Consider the following 22,951-nt stretch of genomic DNA (forward strand, 5'->3'; position numbering starts at 1 on the left):
CTGACCTTCCTTAGATTAAGCCAGTTCAGGAGATGTGTGACATGAGCTAAGCCAGGTAAAACTGATAGATGAGATGCTTAATTGGACAAGGAAATATGGCTTACCAAACTATGGGTCTGGAAGTAGGCCTCTGGTACAGAGATGGAAACAGGCAGAGAGAATAATGTGAGAGAAAAGAAGTGCCTTACCAATCAAAGATGGATATCAAAGAAAGAAGATTCAAAGGCCACAGACCTTGAGCTAAGCCTGCGGGTGTGAAAATGACTACAAGCTGGGGAAAGGTATTGGAAGGAGATGTAGGGGTAGAAAGGAAAGAAGAATCTTCCCCAGCAAAAGTGTTTCAGGAACAAAGAGGTTCATGGTCTGGAACTAGGCTTGTGGGTTTTATAGATGGTGGTAAATTGGGGAAGGGAAGGCAAAAGGAAGACGCAACTAGAATACCGGAATAAGAAGGATTTAGATGCCACAAGACTGGCTGTAGGCTTGTAGGTAACCACATGACAGCAAATTGTGGGAAGTGATGGCAAAGGGAAGAAGCAAGTAAGCAAGGAAACACCCAGGAAAGGTGACTCACGAAGAAAGAAGGTTTGCATGCTGCAGGCCTGGACCTAGGCTGTGGGTTTGCAGAGGATGGACTTTCTTATGAGTCTCAAGAATCCTTCATCTATTTGATGGTGCTGGAGAGATGGCTCATCAGCAAAGAGCACTTACTGTTCAATCATGAGGACCAAAGTTCAGATCCCGGCCCCCATGTCAGTTGTCTCACAACTGCCTGTAGTTCAAGATCCAACGTGACTAATGCCTCTTCTATCCCATGTGGACACCTATACGCACATGTATGTCCATACACACAGAGCAGCAGAGCAGCAGAGACACATAGATGCCCAAGCTAATAACCTTTTAAAGAATTCTTTGTATGTCTGAGATGTGAGTCTCTCATCAGGTATGTGTGTTGCAAGTATTTGTCCTATTCTATGGCTTCCCTGTTCATTCAATTAACAATGTCATGAAACAGAAACTTAATTCCAGTGAAATTAAGTATCTTGCTCATAGACACTGGTGTAGCTGTCTGTTACCATATTGCCAACAAAAGCTCTCAAGAGTTATGTTTGAGAAGATCTAACTGTAGCCTTCCACATCTAGAGTCATGATCCATTTTGGCTAAATTTTATGAAATCTTAAGTCACTTCTTTGCTTACACATGTCCCAGTGTTCCAGCAATGTGTTTAAAAGACTCTACTTTCTCTCCTCAACTTCAGCTTCCTTTGGTTCTTTCTGAGAGATTAGTGACAGTATTTTGTGAGTTTATTTATAGACATTTTTTGTTCAATTTCCTTAAAACTTGGTCTTTCTCTAAAATCACACAGTGTGAATGACTACAGCTAGATAGCAATTCCTGAAAATGGTAGTATCAATTTTATAAATTTATTTTCAACATTATATTAACCATTATCATCTTTTGCCTGTCCATGTAACATTTACAGCTAAATTTTGAATGTTAATAAAATTAATTTTTAAATTATTTAATTTTTTAATGTGCGGGTGTCAGATCCCTTGGAATTGGCTTTACAGATAGTTGTGAGCTGCCATATGGGTGCTGGGAATCGAACCCAGGTCCTTCGGAAGAGCAGCCAGTGCTCTTTACCACTGAGCCATCTCTCCAGCCCCCATTTTTCAGGATTTTAATTTGAATTGTATTAAATATCAGTATCTCAAACTTTATCCCTCTCTACTTTCTCTCATATTGTTTTATTGCATAGACAAGGGCAGCCTCAGAACCATATTTCACTGTCTTATCCCTTTATTTTTGGTGGTGCGTGCTTGATACGATGGTTTAATTTAAATCCAGGGGCTGGAGAGGAAGTTCGGCAGTTAAAAGCATTGATTGCTCCTACAGAGGGCCCAGGTTTGAGTCCTAGCACCCACATGGTGCTCACAACCACCTGTAACTCCAGTGCCAGGGGATCTGCCACCCGCGTCTGTCTCTGCCAGCACCAACATGTATGTTATACACTTACATAAGGCAACAAAAACAATGGCACACATATAATTATTTTCTTTTAAACTTGAAGGGTAAGTAGTCACTGTAGACAAAGAACAAAGAAAAAATGAAAGGCAGGAAGGTAAAGACAGGTTAAGAAAGAGGGGGGAGAGAAGAGAAGGAGTATCTGCTTATTTCAGGCTGGCATTTTTTTAGATTTATGTCTTGTCACTAACGTGTACGCATGTTTTGCTTGCACGTATGTCTGTGTACTGTGCGTGCAGTACCTGCACAAGTCAGAGGAGGCTGTTGAGGGCCCTGGATCTAGAGCTACAGATGGTTGTGAACCACCAGGTAGCTTTTGGGAACCAGATCTGGGTCCTCTGAAAGAGCAGCAAATGCGCTTAACCACTGAGCCATCTCTCCAGCCAGTCTGCTGAGAATTTCATAGAATAACCGTAAAGTAAACATTAAAGTGTAGCTTTATATAGGGCATCTTCTAAACAAACTTTCTATAAAGTAGTGTAAGTGTTAGAGGCTTGAAAACTATTGTGAGGCTATGGACATAGTTTTAAGCACTCAGATAAAGCATTTATTTGTTCATTTCAGTCACACTGACTTAGTGAACGTTTTCTTTATCTCCAGATTACCCAAATGTATTTAAGGATACAGATGTAGAAAAGACTGTGGTGATACCTGGCCACAGCAGCTTCATGGTCATCGAAATTACTGATGAGTGGACCGCTTTTGCCATAGCTACTATGCCCGATACCGTGAATTCAGACTTGACATTTGCAGCACACTCTTGGCTCTTATACAACTTTGGCTCAAAGAGTGGACGGAATTGGGCCATACATTTAAAACCGTGTAATTACTGGGTTCGAACTGATTTAATATCCCTGAATGCTGTGAAATACACTGATATGGGGAACAAAGAAGAGTTTAAATATCAGGTTATTCCTAATACAAGAGGTAATTTTTTTTTTTTATTGAAAAAGTAAAAAGGAGTTATTTCTTTTCTTAAGTGTAAAGCATACGCTTTGCTATTCATTTTGGCTTCCATGATTACTAGGATTCTACCACTAACAAAGGGATGTCCTAGTTATGGTTCATGACTGTTTTCTAAGCTCTGTATTGACAAAGAAGGAAGGAAAGAACAAAGGGAAAAAGAAAGACAGGGGAAGAGAGAGAAAAAAGATTCTTTTGGGTTTTTTTTTCCCCTGCTGAAATTTTGTTTTAGATTTATGTCTTTTGACTAATGTGTATGCATGTTGTGCTTCATATATGTCTGTGTACTGTGCGTGCAGTACTTGCAGAAGCCAGAGGAGGCTGTTGAGTGCCCTGGAAATGGATCTATGAACAACCTTGTGGGTATACTGATGTGAGAAACACATTTCAAATGTTTGGTAGACATTTTTTATATTTATAATCACCCTAAAAGTCTAGATGATAATAATTCTAAAATAAGGAAATGGAGGTAAATTTACAGTCAAAGCTTAAACCATATTTTAGCATAGATTTTTGATGACCTTCAAATGAATCCTTGTAATTACTTTGACATGGCAATGTTTATCTTCAGTATTTTTTAAAATATGTTTATTTTTATTGTGTCTATGAGTGTTTGCTTGCATGTATCTGCACCACGGAGAGCAGGAAAGGGTTTCAGATACCCCAGAAATCAGAGGCACGTGTTGTAAGTTAGCATGTGAATGCTGGGAATCAAGCAAAGTTCCTCCACAAGAACACTGAGAGCCCTTAACCACTGAGCCATCTCTCCAGCCCCTATTTCAGCTATTTAACTCAAGCCAAAGTGGATTTTACATAAAAATACTATACTACATTTATATTTCCACACATTTATTGGAAAAACACGTGAAGCTGGGATGAAAAGATGACTTAGCAAGTTAGGGCACTTTCCACACAGACTGATGCCTGAGAAGCGTGATCAACATAGTGGCTGGAAAGAAATAAGGGCCAAGTCCACAGGCAGTTCTCTGTGGACCTTCCCAAGAGCACCATTTCACGCATGCACACACACACACACACACACATTCATATTTAGGCACACACATTACTAAATAAGCAAAGTTTTAAAATAAATAAAATTACAATAATAATGAAGAACACATGTGAACTAATGAGGTGGCTCGTCGGATAGAGTTAGTTGCCATGCAATTCATACAACCTGAGTCTGGCCTCTAGATTCCACAGTGGAAAGAGAATTGACTCCCAAAAGTGGCATTGTGACTCTCACATGCCCACTATAGTATCCATGTACACCTGAACACACACACACACACACACACACACACACACACACACATACATAAAACAATAATGATTTAGTAAATAATCATAATATAATAACTTTTAAGAACTTTAAATATGTAAAACCAAAACTTCCAGGGAAAGCATTTCTCTGAAGTAATGGGATTAAAAAAAAAAAAATACTACTACCAAAAACCAAGTCCTGGTAACAACTACCACCAGCGTGGCAAGACAGCAACAGGACAAAGGAAAGCATAAAGTCTGTGCATTGGAGAACATAGGTTCTAGAGGAGAGCGGTGAGAGAACTCGCAGCTTGGTGGGCAGTTTGAGGAAGACGGAGCATCAACAAGAAGTTTTTGTTGCTTGAGGTCGCCACACTTCTCTGCTGGTGAAGCCAATAGTGTGGAAATTGTATACATAAGCAGCACAGAGCAACAGCTGCTGGTGACCATTATGATTTATGTGCGGTTTCAATCTATACGCACGTGCCATCATAGCGGAAGAATAACCAATGTTCAGGAGACAAGGGTTGGTAGGTAGGAAGCAGTTTTATTATGTATCCTGAAGAAGGAAGGGCACGTTCCTTAAAGTTCTGCCAAGCCAAGCTCAGACCTTGGTTGAGCCATCAGGCTGGTTCATGATGGCAGCTTGACAAATGAGAACCACCTGGGGAAAAGGCCTCTGCGCATGCTTGTGAGGGGGTTGGGCATGCATTCATGCACTGCTGTCTGTGTCTGGGCCACGGATGAAATGCCCAACTGCTTCTACTAGATTTTCCCACCAGGAGAGACTGTGTCTCGAACTGTGAGCTAAAATGAGCTCTCCCTTCTGCATGTCAGGGTGTTTGCCGTGACAACAATGAAAGAACTAAGGCAGAACCAAGAGTTTGTGGGCAGAGGAGTCAGTGAGGTGCAGGCTGGACAGGGCTTGGTAAGGAAGCCTCTGTCTCTTCTCTAGAACAGTGTAATGGGTTTGGCCACCTACTAGTCTACTAAGGAAGGACTAAAAATGTCTACCGTGAAAGAGGTGAGTACTGGAGAAAAGCAGAGGAGAGGGCTGCAGTCAATGTGGCGAATTGGGAAGAGAAACAGATAGTGAGGCCTAAGTCCGTCTTTAGAGTACTGACATGTTTTAGGTTTCAGAAGAGGATGAGTTGGAGCAGGACAAGTAATCAAGCAGTTCCAGTCAAGGTTTGGTCTAGTTGCTCATTCTCAGTTCTGGCCCTATATGTTGGTTTGAAGTTCTCACTGTTCCCGAAGCTGGAAGAGACAAACCAGGTTCTGTGAGATGTTGTGCCTGCTTGTGTACACAGCTGTTGTTATTCCCAGTAACTTGAGGTTTAGGGCAATGATTGGGAATGCGGTTCTGAACAGAACATGGCAAGGCTGGGAGAAAAATTCCTCAGTTGTTCTTACTTTGTACCTTCAGCTTTGAGGCAGGTTAGGGACTGTGGGGTCTCAGGCCTCCTGTTTCCTAGCAGTGAGCCCTGGAGACTCAGTTAGTGTCTCTTGAAAAGTCATGTGCCTCCACAGACAAAGTGCAGGTGACCCACTGGGTGTAATCATTCATTTCATAGCCCCAAGTGCAAGGCCCTTGTCCTTCTTCCCCACTGGTTGGATATCATAGAAGGTACAGTTGTTCCCATCTGACATCTCACCTTCACCATAACTCACGTCCCACTCTTCTCTCATCATTCCAGGAGTCCCACACCCTGTTTTGCAGGTCTTCAGTCTTGCAGACCAACCAACTATTGTGAAAGTTACCCTGCGATAGAACTGTGCCAGCATCAGCTCTGCTCATGTCCCACACCTGGCATCTCTTCATGCATGTGCTTAGTCACATAGCAGAATGTCAGCCTTTGGGATTGGAGAACCAACATCTGATGTTTCTCTGAAGCCCTAGGACACCTGTGTATTGAAAATGGAGCATATTTTATTTTGTATAGAATTTCTAATTTGCTTGTGGACAGTTTTTGAATGATTAATATGTGCATGCAAAGAGAGGCAGGTGTCTGGCCTAAAGTAAAAGACAGATCTAGATTTAAGGTTGGGAATGCCAGGCTCTGTCTTCTTTCACTGGGGCACTCTAGTGAACGTCAATGCTTTTTAACAAAAGCAGTTTCTAGGTGCTTATTATGGGATGCCAAGACAGAGATGTCAAACTTTTTATCCCATTTGAGTCATTCTTCAGATGTCTGCAAGTTCAAGTGAAGAATCAATGCTTCTTTTTAAAAGGCAAACCTTTTAAGACCCTAAAAAGGAGCATGCACAAATGTTATTGCCAACGTGGCAGAGGTCTTACCTCCATAAATACAGAGGTAAAGGTATTAATGCATGAAATCCAAAGTTCATAATATTTTAATCTCCATAGGTAACACTTACTCTTAAGAGATAAGGGGCACAGAGTTTCTTCATCTTCTATCCCTTGACTGTGACTAATACTTCAAGTTTTGTATTTATATGGGTATGAATCCAATAAACAATGCCAGGAGATACCAGAGTGAAGAAAGAGCTTCCTTCTTCCAGCAAGCAAGAATACACTGGAATAAAGTTCAAAACAATCTTTTCCCACAAAAAGAAAGCAAAAAAAAAAAAAAAAGTTTTTTTTTTTTAACTGAGAAAACTTATACACACCTCACATAGGACTGTTGTAAGAGGGAAGCATTCTTGAGCTCAGTTCAAGTTCAAGGTCATGTATCGTTCAGAAGTGTGAGTGGCAGCAAGGAATGCCCTGGAGCAGAAAGTGTAGTATCACAGTGAGCAAAGTTTACCCTAGGTTCCCTAAAAAGAGTGAGTCCAGAGATTGTGAGCTGTTTTGTCTGATTCCCTAAGTCTCCCTAGAGGAGGTGAGCCTAAGCCAGTAAAAACCTCTACAAAACTTTGAAGGTGCCCTGGAGAGGTGACCACTCCTGTGGCTCTTGCAGAGAGCTGAGATCAGTTCCCAGCACACGTAACACTTTGCAGGGATATTACATGTCACTTGAAGGCCATCAGCATCCTCTGCTCCATAGTTGTAGGCAATTGTACCTACAAGTACCTGCCTAAAGCAAACATAACCAGTTGTACCCAAGTGACCTTCCCAGCCATTTCAGAAACTGGATCAGAAATGAGAACTTTAAAGGGAAAAAAACATGTATTTTCTGAGGAAAATATCTGTGAAGGTAATTTTTTCTAAGAACTGTTAAGATTGCCAATCATTGCTAAGTTGTTTTTACGGCTTTGTTATGTCATGTTAACTGTTGGCACTGATCCCACAGGTATGATACCACGTCAGATCCCACCAGTGACGGTGATTATTGGAAACCCAACGTTATTGGAAGTTATGGCCAATGGTCATTTCGACATCAGTGATGATTACCACATGAAGATTCAGATAGCTAGCAAATTTTTCCACAGAGTAAGAGGTTTTTCCTTATTATGAAACAATCTATTAGCTCTAGAAAGTGTAGACTTATTAGCTATGAAAGACAAATGAAATCCTTCCCTCAAGGATAAGTGAAGCACATTCAACATGTGCTTCATTTCCTAAGGCATAGTGGAGAGTATGATTAAAGGAATAAATATGTGTTGTGGCCAGAAATGGTGCATAGATTTCATTCCAGCGCTCTGGAGTCAGGAGCAAACAAATCTATGAGAGTTTGAGGCCAGCCTGGTCTACAAAGTGGATTTCAGAGCATCCTTTGCTACATAGTAAGGGACTCTTACAGGACTGATTTAAAAAAAAAAACAACAACTCTTTTCTAATTTTATTTTTTGTTCTATCATTGTTAATCATAATTTTGGTTTTTGTTGTTGTTGTTGTTGTTCCTCTACTTCGTTTTCTTTTTTCTTCCTACTCCTTGCCCTTTAGTGTTTCTTATTTTGCCTTAATGTTTTGAATTTCAAAACTCACTCTACATTCTTTCAGACCATTTTATTTTATATGATTATTGGTAGTATACTACTTGGCTTTAATTAATATGTTTTATTTATTTATGTATGTATTTGTTTTATTATATTCCTGTATCTTATTTGGTTTGACTATGCTACTCATATGTCAGCTTGTTTCCTCCTCCCTAAGTGATGCTTAGGGTTCTAACAGTCAGCTTTAACTACCAACTTGGCCTAATCTATAATCACCTGGGAAATGTGTCTCAATGAACTTGCCTAGATTAGGTTGACTTATGAGCATGCCTAAGAAAAATTTTGTTTATTAGGTGGAGATAACCTACCCTGGTATGGCAGCAGCATTTCAAGGGCTGGACCATGGACTGAATGGAAAATGTGTGACTTGAGCCCTAAACTGGGGGCATTAATTCACTGTGCTCTACTCTTTTGTAAAGATGCATTTATTTTGTTTTATATTTTGCCTTCATGGCATATATGTGCACCATAAGTGCACCCGGTGCCCTCAGGGAGGAGAAGAGGGTGTGGGGTGCCCTGTAGAGAGGGTTACAGGTGGTTGGGAGCTGCCATGGGTACTGGGAGCAGAATCAAGGTTCAGCACAAGAGCAGTAAGCTCTCTTGACCATGGAGCCATGCACTCGCCCTTGCTGTCTATCCTGACTGTGCCTGTAATGTGCCTCTCTGCTTCAAGCTCCTGCCATGCTGACTTCACTGTGAGGACAGACTGTAACTGCTAACTGAGAGCCAAATAAGCACTTTCCCTTTAAAGATGCTTTTGTCAGGGGTATTTCTGTCACCTCAAGAAGAACAGAAATGAAAGCAGAGGTTTAAAGCAATTCCCTAAGTAGACTCTCAAATACAACCAAAAGACATATTCATCTCATTAGACACAGAATCACAACTCAAAAACACACCATGGTAAGACAAAGCAGCATGATACTTTTAAAAGATCACAACTCCTGAAAATACAAACTCCCAAAATAGTTAAAGGGCCAGACAAAGACATCAAAGACAAACATTTTAAAATGATCAGTAATCTGAAGGAGGATACAAATAAGCAAATGACTAAAACAAAGAAGTCAGTTCTGATGCTCAAAAAGAAAGAGAGGAGACCTGCTGGACTGGACCCCAGGATCATCTAGATTAGACAACCCCCAATCTGCTTTCTAGAGACCCATCTTGATACAGCCAGCAAAGGAGAGCTGCAGGCTATTTCCTGAGCTCTAGCCTTAGGCCAGTGGCTCTACCCACCTTCCAAGGAAGCCTACAGGGGTCTGTTCAACACAGGGCTCTACTGGCCTTCCGCAGGAGGGCTCCCTGGCCCCAGAATCATTCCGCCTCTGGCCCAGGTCTCTCCCTACCTTCCCAAGGAGTCTTGGGAGCACGAGAAATAGCCAGCCAACACCAGGGACAACCAGATGGCTAAAGATCAGCTTAAGAAGACAGTGAACATGCACCACAGCTCTATAGCACCTCCAGAACCCAGCTACACTGATATAACAAGCCCTGGACATTAAAGCTATTCTTATGAGGCCCTGAAAGAGGAAACAAATAAATCCCTTAAAGAAATATAGGAAAACACAATCAAACAGGTGAAGAAAATGAATAAGACAGTTCAGGACCTGCAAATGGAAATAGAAACAATAAAGAAAACACAAACTGAGAGAAACCTGGAGATGGAAAACCTAGGGAAGAGAACAGGGACTACAGACATAAGCATCACTAACAGAATACAAGAAATGGAGGAAAGAATCTTAGGTGCAGAAGATACAACTGAAGAAATGGATACATCAATAAAATAAAAGGTTAAACTAAAAAGCCCTGACACAAAACATCCAAGAAATCAGAAATGCTATGAAAATACCACAAAATAATAAGAAGAGAGAAAAGTGAAGATTCCCGGATCCATGGATGAGAAAATATTTTTAAAAAAATCATAGAAAAAAATTTTCCTAACCTAAGAAAGAGTTATGTTTATAGGAGTACAAGAAGCTTAGAAAACACCAAATAGATTAAACCAGAAAAGAAAATCCTCCAGTCACCTAATACTCAAAACACAGAACAAAGAATATTACAAGCTGCAAGGGGAAAAGACCAATTAATAGATAAAAGCAGACCTATCAGAATTATACCTGACTTCTCAACAGAGACTCTAAAAGCCAGATAGTCCTGGGCAGATATCTGGCAGACCCTAAGAGACCACAGATATCAGGCCAGTTTCCCATACCTAGGAAACTTTCAATCACCATAAATGGAGAAAAGATAGTCCACGAAAAAAATTACCTTTAAATAATATCTATGCACAAACCCAGGCCTACAAAAGAAAATAGAAGGAAAATCCAACCCAAGGAGATTAACTACATCCAAGAAAACACAGGAAATAAATAACTCCACTGAAGTAAAACCAAAAGAAAAGAAAACACACACAGAGACACATACACCCCATCACTACCACCACCATTAAAATAACAGAAACTAACGATCATTGGTCATTAATATCTGTCAACATCAAAGGAGCCAATTTTCCAATAAAAAGACACAAGTTAGAAGAATGGATATGAAAACAGGATCCATCATTCTGCTGTATATAGGAAACAAACCTCAGCAACAAAGATAAACATTTTCTCAGAGTAAATTATTGGACAAATTTTTTCCAAGCAAATGGACCCAAGAAACAAGCTGCTTTAGCCATTCAACCAAAGCTAATCAAAGAGATAAGGAAGGACATGTCATACTCATCACACAGAAAAAAATCCACCAAGAGTACATCTCAATTCTGAACATCTGTACCCCAAATGCAATGGAACCCACATTTGTAAAAGAAGCATTACTAAAACTTAAGTCACACACCGAATCCTACACGTTAATAGTAGAAGACTACAACACCTCACTCTTTACCAGTGGGCAGATTATCAAGACAGAAATTAAAAAGAGAAATAATGAGACCTTCTTCTCAGCAACTCACAGCACCTTCTCTAAAATTGACCACATAGTTGGTCACAAAGTAAGCCTCAACAGATCCAAGAAAATTGAAAGTAATCCCTGTATCTTATCAGATCACCATGGAATAGAGTTTGACTTCAAAAATAGAAACAACAGAAAGCCTACAACCTCATTGAAACAGAACAGTTATCTGCTAAGTGACAACAGGGTCAGCGAAGAAATAAAGAAGTAAATTAAAGACTTCCCAAAATTCAATGGAAATTAAGGCACAACATACCCAAACTTATCAGACACAAGAAAAGCAGTGCTAAGAGGAAACTTCATAGTACTAGGTCCCTTCTTAAAGAAATTGGAGAGTTCTTCTACCACCAAATTTTTATGTATTTACTTATTTATTACAATTTATTCACTTTGTATTCCTGCTGCACCTCCCTCCCTTGTCTCCTTCCAGTCCCACCCACCCTCCTACTTCTCCCCCTATGCCCTTTCTCTAGTCCCCTGATAGGGGAGGCTCCTCCCCTTCTATCTGACCCTAGCCTATTAGGTCTCTTCAGGGATGACTGCATCATCTTCCTCTGTGGGCTGGCAGGACTGCACCCCCCAGTGTGGAGGTGATCAAAGATCTGGCCACTGAGTTCCTGTCAGAGACAGTCCATGCACCCCTTATTAGTGAACCCACTTGGAAACTGAGCAGCCTATGGGCTTCCTCTGAGCAGGGGGTAAAGGTCCTCTTCAGGCATGGTCCTTGGTTGGAGTATTGGTTCTACAGGTCCCCCTAGGACCAGGTAATTTGGCTCTGTTGTTCTCCTTGTGGAGTTCCTGTTCACTCCAGGTCTTTCTGTCTCCCTCTTCTTCCATGAGGATTCCAGCACTCTGGCCAAAGTTTGGTTATGAGTCTCAGTATCTGCTTTGATACCCTGGTGGGTAGTCTTTCAGTCCTTGTGTTCTCCTACTTCTGATTGTCTATCCTGTTTTCCCTTCTGAGTGAGGATTAAGCATCTTCCCTAGGGTCTTCCCCATTGTTTAGCTTCTTAGGACCATAGATTTTAGTATGTTTGTCCTATATTACCTGGCTAATATCCACTTATAAGTGAGTATATATCATATGTGTCTTCCTGCTTCTGGATTACCTCACTCAGGATGATCTTTTCTAGTTCCCACCACTTGCCCACAAAGTTCATGATTTCCTTGCTTCTAATTGCTGAGTAGTATTCCATTGTGTAAATGTACCACACTTTCTGTATTCATTGAATGAACAATTCTTAATTTCATACGGAAAAACAAAAAACCCAGAATAGCTAAAACAATCCTGTTCAATAAAAGATCTTCTGGAGGTATCTCCATCCCAGATCTCAAGCTGTACTATAGAGCAACAGTAATAAAAACTGCATGGTCCTGGCATAGAAACAGAATGGTGGATCAATGGAGTTGAATAGAAGACCCAGAAATAAACCCACACACCTATAGAAACTTCATTTTTACAAAGAAGCCAAAACCATACAATGGAAAAAAGACATCATCTTCAACAAATGGTGCTGGCCTAAGTGGATGTCTACATGTAGAAAAATGCAAATAGATCCATATTTATCACCATGCATAAAGTTAACGTCCAAGTGGATCAAAGACCTCAACATAAAACCCGACACACTAAATCTGTTAGAAGAAAAAGTAGGGAAGAGCCTTGAACTCATTGGCACAGGAAACAACTTCCTGAACAGAACACCAACAACACAGGCTCTAAGAGCAACAATTAATAAATGGGACCTCATGAAACTGAAAAGCTTCTGTAAAGCAAAGGACACTGTCATCAGAACAAAATGACAGCCAATAGACTGGGAAAGGATCTTCACCAACCCTACATCTGACAGAGGGCTATTATCCAGAATATATAAAGAACTTAAGAAGTTAAACACCAACAAACCAAGTAATCTACTAGCAAATTTACAGCACACCTGAGAGCTCTAGATCAAGAAGAAGCAAACACACCTAAGAGGAGTAGACAGAGCTAAACAGAGAATCCTCAATAGAGGAATATTGAATGGTAGAGAAACACTTGAAGAAATGCTCAATGGCCTTAGACATCAGGGAAATACAAATCAAAACGACCCTGAGATTTCACATTACAGCCATCAGAGTAGCTAAGATCAAAAACTCAAGTGACAACACATGCTGGAGAGGTTGTGGAGAAAGGGAAACCCTCTTCCATTGCTGGTGAGAATGTAAACTTGTACAACCACTTTGGAAATCAATCTGGTGCTTTCTCAGACAACTAGGAATTTGTGCTTCCTTAAGATCTAGCTGTATCACTCCTAGGCATATATCCAAAATATGCTAAAGTATACAACAACAACATTTGTTCAACCATGTTTGTAGCAGCTTTATTTGTAATAGCCAGAAGCTGAAAATAACCCAGATGTCCCTCGGTAGAGGAATGGATACAGAAATTGTGGTTCATTTAAACAATGGAATACTACTCAGCAATTAAAACCAAGGCAGTCATGAAATTTGCAGGCAAATGGTGGGAACTAGAAAAGATCATCCTGAGTGAGGTATCCCAGAAGCAGAAAGACACACATGGTATATACTCACTTATAAGTGGATATTAGACCTACAATATAGGATAAACATTCTAAAATCTATACACCTAAAGAAGGTAAGCAAGAAGGAGGACCCCAGATAAGATTCTCAATCCTCATTCAGAAAGGCAAACAGGATGGACTTGGGAAGAGAGAGAAAACAGGGAACAGGCAGGACAGGAGCCTACCACAGAGGGACTCTGAAGACTACTCTGCAGGGTATCAGAGCAGAGGCTGAGACTTATGGCCAAACTTTGGGCAGAATACAAGGAATCTTATGAAAGAAGGGGGAGATATAAAGACCTGGAAGGGACAGGAGCTTTACAATGAAAGAAAAAAAATGGGCCCAGGAGTCTTTTCTGAGACTGATTCTCAAACCAAGGACCATGCATGGAGATAACCTAGAACCCCTGCACAGATGTAGCCCATGGCTGCTCAGTGTCTAAGTGGATTCCCTAGTAATGGAACAGGGACTGTCTCTGACATGAACTCAGTGGCTGGCTCTTTGATTACCTTCCCTGAGAGGGGAGCAGCCTTACCAGGCCACAGGGGAAGACAATGCAGCCACTCCTGATGAGACCTGATAAACTAGAATCAGATGGAAGGGAAGGAGGACCACCCCTATCAATGGACTGAGGGACTGGATGGAGAAGACACAGGGAGGGTGGGATAGGGAGGGGACAAGGAAGGGGGCTACAGTCAGGATACAAAGTGAACAAACTAATTAATAAAAAATAAATTTTTAAAGATGAGGTACAGAGCAAAACAGAGAATTCTGAACAGAGGAATTCCAAGTGGTAGAGAAAAACATAATATTCACCATCCTTTAGTTATCAGGGGAATGCAAATCAAAACAACCCCGAGATTTCATCTTACACCAGTCAGCATGGCTATGACCAAAAAAATCAAGTGACAGCACATGCTGGCCAGATTGTGGAGAAAGTGGAACACTTCTTCATTGCTAGTGGGAGTGCCAATGTGTACAACTACTTTGGAAACCAATCTGCATTTTCTAAGAAAATTGGGAATAGTTCTACTTCAAAACCCAGCTATACCACTCCTGAGCATATACCCAAAAGATGGCCCACCTTACATCAAGGACACTTACTGAGCTATGTCCATAGCAGCTTTATTCATAATAGCCTGAAACTAGAGACAATCCAGATGTCCCTCAATATTAGAATAAATAAAGAAACCGAAACTGTAGTACGTTTGCACAATGGAAAACGACTCAGCTATTAAAAACAAGGACATCTTGATATTTGCTGGAAAATGGATGGAACTAGAAAAAAGCATCCTGAGTGAGGTAACCGAAACCCAAAAACCATGCATGATATGTACTCATTTATATGTGGATATTAGCCATAAAATACAGCATGACCACACTATAATCCACAGACCCAAAGAAGGTAAGTTAAAAGGAGGGCACAAAGGAGGATGCTTGAATCTCAGTCAGAAATGGAGGTGAATGGAGGGAGGGAACTATAAAGGAGAGGGGATGGGGAATGGACAACAATGGAGATTAGGAGAAGGGAGATTGGGGGAGAGGAGACACGGAGAGAGAACAAAAGTCGGATGTGGTGGCCATCTCTGGAATTTTCCAGAATCCTAGGATGGGGTGGTCCAAGGAAGTCGAATGGGGTCCCTGAGACTCCCAGTGGCAGGGTTTATGGAGCCTGTGGCAAGGCAGGATTGCCAGTGGAAGGATAAGGGCACCAACCCACCCGCAAAACCCTGGACCCAAAACTTGACCTGCCCACAAGATCTGTAGGGACAAAGATGAAATGACTGAGGGAATGACCAACCAAGACTGGCATGCTAGAGACCAGCGCCAGCACACAGGGAAAACCAATGCGGGCACAGCAACAGCGATGACCATGATGACCATGTGGTGGCTGGTGTCTCTCTCTAACTCTTAGTCTTTCAGCATGATAGCCGTGCTATTTGGGGCTCTCTATATCTACAGTTTAACTCTAGATGTACAATTTAACTCCATATACAGCTTAACTCCCAGGGGCCACTGGTCACGAGAACCTCTAAAGGAAAAGTGAGGTAGCAGGGAATTGAACCCTGAGCTTTCAGATTCAGGGTCTGAAACTTTATCAATTGAGCTATCCAGGCCTTCCGGTAGCTCTGCCTCCAAAGCAGCTCACTGTCTAAAAACGTTTATTGTTTAACAGCAGGTCTTCATCAGTCAAACCAGGTGGCTCTCGTAACACACAAGTCCAAGAAGCTGCAGCCCTGACTCTTTCCTGCTGTAAATACCGGGGATTAGAAACAGAAAAACCTTAGTTCCCTTTAATTTAATGGCTTAGCAGTGAACAGCAGCTTCCTGGAAGCTAGAGTCCTAATTAAGAAGGCTAATAAAACACTCCAGACTGCTTATCACTTATTGAACTTACTGAACTTAGAAGCATGCAAAAATGTACATATTAGGCAGACCAAGCAGGCAGAGATTTACAAACCTCACACACACGTGCACACAATCAATAGAGAAAACAGGGGAGCTCCCAAAGACACCACTCATCCGCATATATGTAAACATACAGATATAAATATAAACATATACACATAGACATACATACAGACAATACATATAGAAAATTAGACCTACAAATAGATAGACAGACACATTTTTGGATGAAGCGGGTTTTTATGATGAAATCTCAACAACTGTTTGATTCTGTCTTGGGTTTTTATACAATCAAATACAAAAGGTACGCTACATATGGAAAAAAAAATTACCTCATTCAAAAATAGATAAAAAGGGAGTTACAATAGGACTACTGATCCTAATATTTAACTAGATACTTTGTTTATTAGAAGTTTAAAGCAGTAGTTTTATCTATATGCTCATTATGAGTTCAGAGCAGACGTTATATCTTTTTCTGATTTCAAACATATATTATGTGTTCAAAGCAAGTTTTTTATGACAAAGTTTTTCTAAGAAACAGGTGTCTGTCTTGTACAGCTAATCATTTATTCTTTGTTTCTATATTCCTATGGTCTTTCTTATTATGGTGTACACCTGGGCCATATCCTTGGACTAAACCTAGAATGAATGTATCTCCTTGATTATTAATTTGTTTCAATCTTGTTTACCCTTTTGGTATAAATCAAGTGCTTGACATATGGAGGATAGCAGAGCTCCTAGCTGTTTTTGCAATACTGCAGAAGGATTTTAACATTACTTAAATCAAGTCAGAAATTCTTTAAAATATCATCAGTGGTTATGAAATCATAAATTTAAACACCACTGTCATGAATGTATGTCTTCAAAATAACGTACACAAAACCTGTCCAACATAGTGAAGCAATGAGAAATGAAAATCTCTGTCATTCCAGATATATGAGACAAGTATAGAAAGGCAATATTGAAATAATAAGCAGTCTTGAGGCAAAATCCTTGGGGCCTTGCCTAAGCCAGGGATATACCCATTCGTCAGCCATGCAAAAATGAGTGGGCTGCCTCCAGGAAGCTCACTTGCTTGCTTTTGCCCATCCAGAATGCAATTGTTCTCAGCACTGGCCCTACTTGAGACCCACCCCACGGGACAGAACCAATCTCTGACACTATTAAAGTTACTCTGCTATGCTTGAAGACAGGAGCCTAGCATAACTCCTCTGAGAGGCTTCACCCAGAAGCAGATGGAAACAGATGCTGAGACCCACAGCAAAACATTAGACAGAGCTGATGGAGTCCTATGGATTGGGGGAACAATTGAGGGAGCTGGAGGGGTCAAGGATTCCACAAGAAGACCTACAGAGTCAACTAACCTGGGCCCATGGGGGCTCACAGAGACTGAACAACCAGCCAAAGAACATGCATGGACTTTTTCTAGGCCCCTTGTACCTATATAACTGATGTACAGCTTGACCTTCATGTGGATCCCCCAACAACAGGATCATGGGCCCTCTCTGACTCTGATGCCTACCTTTGGATTTCATTCCCCTAAATAGGCTGCCTTTTCTGGCTTCAGTGGAAAAGAATGTGCCTAGTTCTGAAGCGACTAATGTGCCAGAGTGGCTTGGTACCCATGTGGGACCTCCCCCTCATCTAAAGAGAAGGAGAGGGAAGAATGGGGGAAAGGGAGTCTGTGAGCAGCAGGACTGGTAGGAGAGGAGGAATGACTGAAATCAGAAAATAAAGTGAATAAATAAATAAATTTTTAAAATAAGTAAAAAAAAAAAAAAAATGACCATAACCTGAAGAAGGATTCAAATAAGCAGATGAAGCAGGTGAATAAAATAAAGAAGTTATTTCTGGCACTCAAAAAGAAAGTTGGAGTCAAGACTAAACAAGAAATTTGAGATCTTGAAAATAAAAAACAGGCAGGAATGTTGCAGATAAAAATTTTAGATAGAGCAAATAAAAACTCAGCAGAAAGCATTACCAGTAGACTTGACAAAGCAGAAGAAAGAACATCAGAGATTGTCTTCAATCTCTGGGAACTAACATCAGCAGGGAGCATACAAACAAACAAACAAAAACAGTTTCATATGCAAAATATTTTCAAGGACTCTGTGACTGGAGAGCTTGGTCATGAGACCAAGTTCAAGTATCCGCAGGGAAGGAAAAAGAACTGAGATAAAAATAAAGGGCATAGTAAAATTTTTTAATGGAATTATTAAAAAAAAAAAAACTTCTCCAAAAGAGAAGATTATATGAACATTCAAATTTAAGAGATAGGAGCTGAAAATACGTGTCTTTCTCAAAACATCGTTAAAATACTAATATTAGAAACAATAGTAACAAACTTCAAGACTAAACCACTGTGGCTCAGTTGGGGAAGCACTTGTCTGGAATGCATGAAGCCCAGGGTTACATCCAAGCAGGACATATGCCAGGTATGTTACTGCACATTTATAATCTCAGCACTTGGAAAGTCATGGTAGCAGAAAGGAACCAACACAGGCAGGTTGTCCTCTGACCTACACACACACACACACACACACACACACGCACGCACGCACGCACGCACGCACGCACATAAATATAAGGAAAAAGTGAGACTATCTCAGTCAAAATGTGTCAACTGTTTTGAATAAATGATTTGAGATTGTTCTCTGTCTCTCTAACTTCATGTTTTTTATACTTTTTCTTTGGCCAGCTTGCTATATTCTTAATAAACTCATTCACTCAAAACCCAAAACACTCAGGGAGGCAGAGGCAGGAGATCTCTGTGAGTTTGAGGCCAGCCTGGTCTACAAAGCAAGTCCAGGACAAGGCTACACAGAGAAACTGGGTCTTGAAAAACAAAAAACTGAAAATCAACCAAACAAACAACCAACAAACAAAGGAACAAAACAAAAAAGCAAACAAAAACAAACCAAACAAACAACCAAACGAAAAACCCCGAACACAGTTATCATAGATGATTTTCTGGATCATTAACAACAGAGTGTTTTGGATGTCTCTGGGATTCTAACCTTCCGCTTTGGGCTGTACCCAGGGCTCCACGTCGCTGGCGCTGGTTCTGTGGGACGCATCAACCGATTGCCTTGTCACGACGCTGGTGACAACCATGAAGAGCAGCTGCAGTTACCTCAGGACTATGCACCACGTTCCCGACACTTACATACCACCTGAAGACTGGACCAGCGGAGTTCACGAGGACAGTCTGGGCTTCAACATGATCAAAACTCTGCCGGTAAGATTCTAGCTCTGCCCCTTTAAGAGGGCAAGTGATGTGCTTCTCCTGCGGCCTTCCATGGCCATTCCGTGTTAGCAGTTCCGCTCTGAGGACCTCTAGCAGTTTCATCATTTTTCGAACTGTGGGTCATTTTAAGAATGTGATGGTGATGATTCATTTCAAACCCATTATTACTTCCTGAAATGAATATTTTTGTCACTAACTTCCCTCATCATCATTAATGTTATTAGTATAATGATGGTATAATCTTGGGATTTTGTGATACATGCAACCATATTGACTTACAATGATTTTGTCTCAAGCTTATATATCTAAACGATTCTATTTCTCTTTGGGTTTAGGTTTTTTCCCCTTCAGTAAAGTCTCAAAATATTGAACTTGACCTTCCAGTTCTCCTGTGAACAACCGCATTTCAGTATAATAACTTTTGCTTTTGTTTTGTTAGTATCTGTGAGTCCTCTAATTTTGTTCTTGTGTGTATGGGAATGGCCATCATGCATGCTTGTGTTAGGCACAGCATGAGCCTAATTTAAAAAAGTTATGAAGAGAACCCAGGAAACTAATCATCGATGCAAAATCGCAAGAGGTTTATTTTGACCATTGTGCAATAGGGCCACCCCTGCTGGTCAGCAAGGAGTGGCACTGGGAGACAAAGGCCTTAGATTTTTAAAAGACAAAGCACGGGAAATTCCAGGGGTTGCAATATTGGCCAGTCAGGATTGGATGAGGTATTTAACTTTTGAAATAATTGGTTGGTTCTGGGCAACCTTAGGTCTGGTCAGCTCTGTCGTAAATATCTGATCTTCAAGTCAGTTTGGAATTTCCTGCCATATGAGATATAGCCACAGTTAAAGGTGGGAGAATGATTAACTCATCCCGTGTCTGTTCTGGCTTTGGGTTTCAGGCTTTGGATCAAAGGTCAGGAGCTATTCAGGAGAAGGATTGGGGCCATTTAGCCCAGTTTCCAAACAAAGTTTATCTCACAGGCACCAGCTGGTGATTTTCTCTCCACCTAGTAGAGATCTCTGCTTGTTCTCTTCCTTATCTCTGCCCTCACAGATGGCTAATGTCAGGAACTTTTACATTCCTTGGCTCTCTGGAGAAGCACTGAGAGGCTTTAATTGACATGGGCCTAAAACTTGAAAATATAAGTTATAAGGCAATTAAAAAAAACATAGGTTACAAAATTAGTCTGATTCTTTCACTTGCAAGTGTGTGTGCAGGTATGTGTGTGCAGGAAAGCTTGACCATGTGGTCTTATGTGGAGGCCAACAGTTAACCTCAGATGTCTTCCTAAATATGCCTTATTTCTGAGGAAGATCTCTCGTTGAGCCTAGAGGTCACCATTTTACCTAGATCTGCAGACAAGCTCTCCAGATAGGCCTTCTCTGCCCTCTGTATTGGGGTTAGGGGTTAGTGCTGGCACAATTGAGTTTCCCCTTGAGTGGCAGACACTACCAGCTGAGCCATCTGCTCGGCCACTTATTTTGTTGTGTCTTGTCTTATTTGGGGATTCTTGCGACCATTTCAAAGCTAAAAATTTGCCGGAGCCTGCCAGCAGGGTCAAACGGTTCTTGAGTCGGGAGTGAGGATTAAAATTAATAAACTAACACACAACACACAGGAGACTTTTTTAAGAGGCTCTAGATTCCACCAGCCAGCAGCCTGACTTTATTGCAGAGAGCTTTTAAGCCAAGGTAAAAACAGCTCAGAACAATGGGTTAGGTAAAAACAGCTCAGAACAATGGGTTAAATTTGCAAGGAGGTGAAGCAAGAGGTTTGATCTTCACAAGCTATCCCACCTGCTGTCACAAACAATAGGAGAGATGGACTTGCAAATTCTTCCCTGACTTCAGTGAAGGCCTGGTAAAAGCAGTCTTTCTGCTGAGATTTAAATATCAAAGCAGCTACCAGATCAATGGCTCCTGACAAAAATTAGCTGAAGTACTACTTCTAGTTTTGTGACAGAAAACAAATAATCAAACTTGAGGTTGTGTTTTAACTGCATCACTGAGCCTCTTCTCTAAAATGCTTTGGACATGCCCTGAAGTAACTTCATGGCAGCTACTTTAAGAACTAAAAGTCATTTTCACCTCTTTACAAAGTCCAAATGACATCATCACAGGGTAAGGTCTTTGAAGTTACAGAACCTGAGGGGTGGAAGTACTGAAGAGGAGAAATTCATTGTAATGCCTGGAGCTAGAAGTGAATTGTTTGCATTAAACAGTTTTCTGAAAAAGCCAAAATGTTTATGCTGTGGTGAATAATAACCCGTGGCCCCCTTTCTTTACCTAATCATCTGCAGGTAAACTACAGGCCTCCATCTAATATGGGAATTTCTATTCCACTGACCGATAACTTTTATCATGCAGACCCTAGCAAACCCATCCCAAGAAATCTGTTTCAGAAATCAAAGGTAAAGAATGTGTCTATAAATGAACTAATGCAGTTTTTGAATTATATTTAAGAAATCAGTGTGCTCATGATCTAGGTCAGCTGACAAAGGCCCTGGCCATCAAGCCTGAACTCAGTCTGACCCCTAGGATGGAGTAGAAATAAAGAACAGACCCCTGCTGGTTTGCTCTGGCTCAGACCCACACATCAAGACATGCACCACACACACACACACACACACACACACACACACACACACACACTAAACACACACACACACTAAACACACACACACACAGATACTGTCTCAAAAGAGAGAGTTGAACAAAGTAATAATACATATTGTATGCATGTTTTCACACACACAAACTGTTTAGAGGTTAACACACTCTTGCTGAATCTTAGGTTTGGGCAAGAAATTCTGCTCTAAGCTGTGAGGCACTAAGACCCTGAGCTCTCCAACTCTGTTTCCTCCAAAGATAAAATCTTTTTTGTTACTACAACCATTCCCTTTATTAACATAAGAATTTTTTTTTTTTTTTTTTTTTTGCATGTATAGCTTTACCTTCCTGGGGTTTTCCCCACCATAATTTTCCGGGGATTTAAGTAGGAAATATATCTAGTTGATATGAAATAATTAAGATGGAAATTTGATCACTCGTTTATTTTGTATTGTTGAACAAGGTCTTGCTATGTAGTGTAGTTCACACTAGCTCAAACTTCTATGTAGTCCAGGCTGAATGAAACTCCTGATCATCTTGACTCAAGGTGATGAGTTTGCTGACATGTGTTGCTACAACTACCCCCAGGAGGGTTTTGAGTGCAGGATTTGGGGTATGTGACACTTGCACATTTCAGTACTTTTGTTATCAGACACTTATCAACATTCTCTAAAGACAGAGCTCTGCACATGACAAACGGTAGCTCCATGGGCTTTCATACTAGTCAGAGAAACTTCACTGTGAAAGGAAAAGGAAGATGTACCTTTTTCAGAACAAAACGTCCACGTGCAACCTGAAAGAATTGTGCAGAAATATTGTTACATTACACCCTTCATAATCTCCTGGGCAAGCGCTTTCTGCAGATCTGTACCACTAATGTCTCTGATTTTATCCTGAATGAAGAATCTTCTTCTTCTTCTTCTTCTTCTTCTTCTTCTTCTTCTTCTTCTTCTTCTTCTTCTTCTTCTTCTTCTTCTTCTCCTCCTCCTCCTCCTCCTCCTCCTCCTCCTCCTCCTCCTCCTCCTCCTC

At 40.9% G+C, this 22,951-nt stretch overlaps 1 protein-coding gene across 1 annotated transcript in view; it reads left to right on the forward strand.

Moving 5' to 3' along the window:
- Positions 1-22,951, forward strand: part of LOC129666075 (cation channel sperm-associated auxiliary subunit beta-like) — a 108,112-nt gene that overhangs the window by 78,540 nt on the left and 6,621 nt on the right. The window contains exons 13-16 of the mRNA XM_055593099.1: positions 2,627-2,953; positions 7,507-7,646; positions 19,107-19,304; positions 21,613-21,723. Of these exons, the coding sequence (XP_055449074.1) occupies positions 2,627-2,953; positions 7,507-7,646; positions 19,107-19,304; positions 21,613-21,723 (776 nt within the window). The remainder of the gene's footprint in view (positions 1-2,626; positions 2,954-7,506; positions 7,647-19,106; positions 19,305-21,612; positions 21,724-22,951) is intronic.

This window comes from Psammomys obesus, unplaced genomic scaffold, assembly GCF_907164565.1.
Source record: "Psammomys obesus unplaced genomic scaffold, mPsaObe1.curated_primary_1811, whole genome shotgun sequence".
In the NCBI taxonomy this organism is placed as follows: domain Eukaryota; kingdom Metazoa; phylum Chordata; class Mammalia; order Rodentia; family Muridae; genus Psammomys; species Psammomys obesus.